Raw genomic sequence first — 5,000 nt, forward strand, 5'->3', positions numbered from 1 at the left:
CTCAGATCAAACAGTGATGACAGAACGATGTATCATAACTTATACATAATAAAAAGTGTAGAAGCTACCGTACCTGTTAATGACCAGGCTGTGGACTCCGTACTTGTTGTCGATCTTGTACTTTCCTGGGGCGCTCAGCGGAGAGATAGGAACCCCTCCCTTATACCTGTAGAGAGACCAGGGGTCAGTCACACCTTCACACTGGGACCGGGACCGCACTGGGACCGGACAGACGGGCCGATCCCCATCATTCAAGTATCGACTGATATGAAGTCTCATGTTATGAAATTTTATGATTTGGTTTATTATAGAATTATGCAAATAATGTACAGAGCTAAAGCAAAGTTACTCCCGGACGGGGTGAAAAGTTTTTTTTTTCAATACATGAAAGAAAATATGATTTGAGCGATATTTGTAAATGTACTGTTCAAAAAGCTAAGAAAGGGATTAAAAGGAGGTGTATTTATATTATTGGGGTTAACTTGTGGAACAATGCTGATATATACAGTTAAGAATGAGTCATTCGCTTTTGGTTTTAAAAAAAATGGTTTGTAAAGCTATTTTTGAAAACTACAAGGGTGAATAATACTGTTTTTTGCTATTTTCTTTTAGAACGCTGTTTTGGAGTCTTAATGTTGTTAAGAATATAGGACAGGTATGTTTAAGCATTATGCTTAAGTCTGTACCTTTTCAGTCACTGTAAAAAATCAAATATTGATAAATGATGGTGTATATTGTATTGTGTGAGATGATGACTGAATAAACTACTACTAAACTACTACTAGGTAAGGTAACTGGACAGATATAATTGAGAAAGAGCTCCATTAGAGACCTACCGTAACGTCCTCTATGAGCCACGGATGCAGAAAATCAACTGTCTCTGCATCCTGACACACGTCACACATAACTCTCTGTATTGTGTTTTATCACAATATTATGAAATTATTACTATTATTATATTAGTCTTATCCTCATATCAGTCTGATATCAGTACATCCCTAAAAAAAAACTTTTTGGCCAACACATTATCAATAAAAGATTTACAGCTTCCTTTCAAAGACGTAAAGGTATATTTTATGTAAATGTGTGTTTTGCACATCAATATTACCTGCTAACTCACTTTTTGTTAAATATTACATCCTTATTCTAACATCTTATGCAGATAATCATGGTATCACTTTACTTCAGGAGCAGACATTATGATTATGTACCAAGGAACTATAACAAGGTATATGTTGTCTACTAACAAATATGAGTTAATTCCATAACAGGTATAGAAAATGGGGATTTGAGAGTCAAATGGAAAGTTCTAGAAGCATCAACAGCTTAACACACAATATAATTAAATCCTTGCACTGAAGAACAATAGAAGTCTGTTTTTAAATGTTTTGGACAGCCCAATCTATTAGCAGTTGTCAATCCTGTGAATCCTAAAGTGAATCATCATCAACCTCTACTGTCTTTGTCTATGAATGTAAGCAACGCTCTAACTTTAGACTTAAAACCTTGTTCGTCTAAAAACGTAAATGGCTATATGGCTACAATAGTTCCTACTGTAGGTATTTAAAGGAACACACTAACGTACCGTCTTCTCCAGAGTCAGACGAGAAGATATAGATACCAGTTTCCTCTCTATGAGTTCAGTAGAAAGTGATCCTGCTGCAAGCTAGCCTAGCTTAGCGAAAATGAACGGAAATGGATACGGTCCAGCTAGCCTCGCTGTATAGGCCAAAAAGGCCTCTCCCGGAGTTTTAAGCTATAGGCTAGCTGGTCTGTATCCGTTTCCATTCATTTGTGCTGAGCCAGGCTAGTTTACAGCCGGATAGCTTTCTACTGAACGCACAGGAGAGGAGATTGGTGTCTATCTTCTCGTCTGACTCTGGAGCGTGTTTCCCATAACTTCTGCGTGTTCCTTTAAATGTTACTGAGAGTCCAAAGTCAAGATCAGAAGACACTGCATCTCAATATGTGGAGTGAAACTGTGGGACTGTAGTCTGAATGTGGTGCTGAAGCAATGTCCAAATATGAGACCATTCAAACTGAATTATAAGAGAAATTATGTTCACGAGGTACAGGTATGAGGAAGGGATTTGACATTCACGGGTGTTTACATTTCTATTTAATTTCTTTCATGTTTTACATATAAGGTTTTAAATTAGTACACTCATTTGAGTAGTGGGAAAAGGGGTAGGATTAAATAAGTGTATACTTCTTCCTACTCCTTTTCGAACATGTAAATTGAGTTATGTTTTTGCTTTTGTTTATTTAAAAAGAAAATCATTACATTTCTTGAGATCAATGATTTGTTTTGATTTTATATTGTTTGTATTTTATTTACATGTTCGAAATAAAGATTTCAATTAGGGATGCTCGACATTGGCTTTTTTACCGATATCCGATATACCGATATTGTCCAACTCTTAATTTCCGATACCGATATCAACCGATACCGATATATATGCAAAAACGGAATAATTTCAGGTCATTAACATTACATATCTCTTGTCGTGGAATTAACACAACATTATGCATACTTTTGACAATAAATAAAATAAGAATTTGTTCTTACTTGCTTGCCTGGGTAAATAAAGGTTAGATAAATGTAAAAAAAAAAAAAAAAAAAAAAAAAAAAAAAAAATTAACGATACAGATCATTTCCGATATTACATTTTAATATCGGTATAGGCCGATAATATCGGACATCCCTAATTTCAATCAATCAATCAAAGAGAGTGGTCCAGTGAGAGGTGCTGACCACTTGACGACGGGCCGGGGGTGGCCCTGCACGGTGCAGAACAGCTTGAGGGTGGTCTTCTCCCACACCGTGTGAGGCCTCAGGGGCAACAGGAAGTCGGGCATCCGGTGGGCCTCCTCGTACAGGTCCTTCTTCTTCTGGTTGATCTCCAGAGCCTGCCCACAGACACACGGATCACATGTCACCAAGTGATATCTGGGTGGTCACAATATCTCTGATGACATGTGTGATGATGTTGATGTGCAGCGCCAGTGCTGCAGACTGTACACACAGGCCAATATGCTGCCACGGACATGTTATAATGTGTACTACAGACAATGTAAAAATAAGCCTGTTCAGAGCGCGTCTATATTTTCTACAACGGAGTTCGGCGATTTGCGAATCTGATTGGCCACTGACGTTTCTGGTCATGTGACATGTGCGCCCAATAGCGCAACGAGCTGTGTCTTTGCCCATTTCCGCGTCGAACAGCCTGCAAAGCACCTGGCGTTCTATCGCCATGCCCTAACCCTAACCCTAACCTTAACCAACTTCGAAAGAGTGCCTAAGCTTAACCGTCGGAATCAGGGCAGGCGTTCTATCGCCACGCTCTAAGACAAACTCTAACCTTAACCGACTTCGAACGAACGCCTAAGCCTAACCAGTGTAGAAACTTGCGGTCCCACGATTGGGCGCACATGTCACATGACCAGAAATGACACCGGCCAATCAGATTCGCAAATCGCCGAACTCCGTTGTAGAAAAATAACAGGCGTTCAGAGCCTATTGTACTCCATTTTATACTGCCCACCTCTGGTGTAATTATAGCACAGCAAAAATGAAAAAACTGCAGGTAGCATATAATGATGCATTTAGGATCCTCCCTAAGCTCCCAAGACGGACTAGTGCAACAAGCTATATGTTTGTGACAAAGAATGTCCCCACCTTCCGCGCTCTGCTGAGGATCCTAATGTTTAAAGTTATGTGTCGATTATTAGAGTCAATAAACAAGATAATATAGGTGCCATTAGTGATGTAAAACGAAGTGATGACAAGGTACTGTATCTGAATTGTGGAAACATTGGAATCGATGCCTTTATGTATTTTAATCTATGTTGTTGGCCTTGTTTCTTTTGTTATTGTATTCCTGTTGTTGTTTTGTATGTGTGTAAATATGGACCTTGAGTCTGAAATAAAGTCTTCATCATCATCATCATCATCATCATCATCATCATCATCATCATCATCATCATCATTATGGGTACCGTCCCAAATCGTACTCAAGTAAAAGTCAGAGCATCTGGCTAAAAACACACTTGAGTCAAACTTTAAAAGTTTCTACTTTTAAATGTACTTAAGTACTAAAAGTTAAAGTAAAAACTTTTTTTTATTCCGGGGCAATGAAATGTTCCGTTTTCGTCCTCTTCATCACTCGTACTATCGTTTGTGGCCGTCTTCTGTAGCTTGTCACTCTGACTGTCTATTCTTCTGATAGCAGGTGTTTAATCAGAGATCCCAGTCTTGCACAAGGACCAATCAGCATGGGTATGGGCGGGTTCATTTTCCATTGATGGGGATTTGATTGGCTGTTTTTAAATAAAGTGCGGCCGCAGGATTAATAACGTTAACGTCAGTTCGACCAGAGAAACAAATATACTAATTAAAATGGTTGGACCTGCGAGATTTGTACTTTGTTCTTTGTAGGTCTGTATTTTAAATTGTAAAAAGTATGTTTTTTTTCTCTGAAATGTAATTGAGTAAAAGTACAAGTATACAAACCTAATAATACTTGAGGAAAGTACAAATCCCCAAAAACTGCTTGATTTGGAAGAAGTCCTTGGTGATTGTGGTCACTTGGACTTCATTAGGAGATCGCTGATAATGCCCCCCTGGTTCGTGACGGCAGACGGGGCAGGAGGTGTCCCTGAGAGCCAAGCAGCGCGCAGTCGTTCAGTATTGACACGACTAAATGAGATGTCACGCTAAGATGTCCTGTTCTACAGTAGGACTTACTACTATAATACCTAATAAAACAAGTCATTAGGATAATATAACACAGCAATACATTTCAGACTGCCGATTCCATACAAAGAATATTATTATTAGTATTATTATTATTATTATTATTATCATAATTAGTATTATTATTATCATTATATTATCATTATTAATATCATTATTATTATTATCATTATTACCATTATCATTATTATTATTATCATCATTATTATCATTATCAAAATAATTATCATTATTATTATTATCA

General features: G+C 37.8%; 1 protein-coding gene across 1 annotated transcript in view; it reads right to left on the bottom strand.

The window, feature by feature from the left end:
- Positions 1-73: 73 nt before the first annotated feature.
- LOC311247474 (M-protein, striated muscle-like) overlaps positions 74-5,000 on the bottom strand; it is a gene marked incomplete at its 3' end in the record, with an annotated part of 16,580 nt that continues 11,653 nt past the window's right edge. Inside the window, exons 4-5 of the mRNA XM_084338515.1 lie at positions 2,756-2,910; positions 74-166 (exon numbers count right to left, since the gene is read on the bottom strand). Coding sequence (XP_084194641.1) covers positions 74-166; positions 2,756-2,910 — 248 coding nt within the window. The remainder of the gene's footprint in view (positions 167-2,755; positions 2,911-5,000) is intronic.

The sequence above is a fragment of the Notolepis coatsorum genome (genome assembly GCF_963971535.1).
Source record: "Notolepis coatsorum genome assembly, contig: SCAFFOLD_2742, whole genome shotgun sequence".
Lineage (NCBI taxonomy): Eukaryota > Metazoa > Chordata > Actinopteri > Aulopiformes > Paralepididae > Notolepis > Notolepis coatsorum.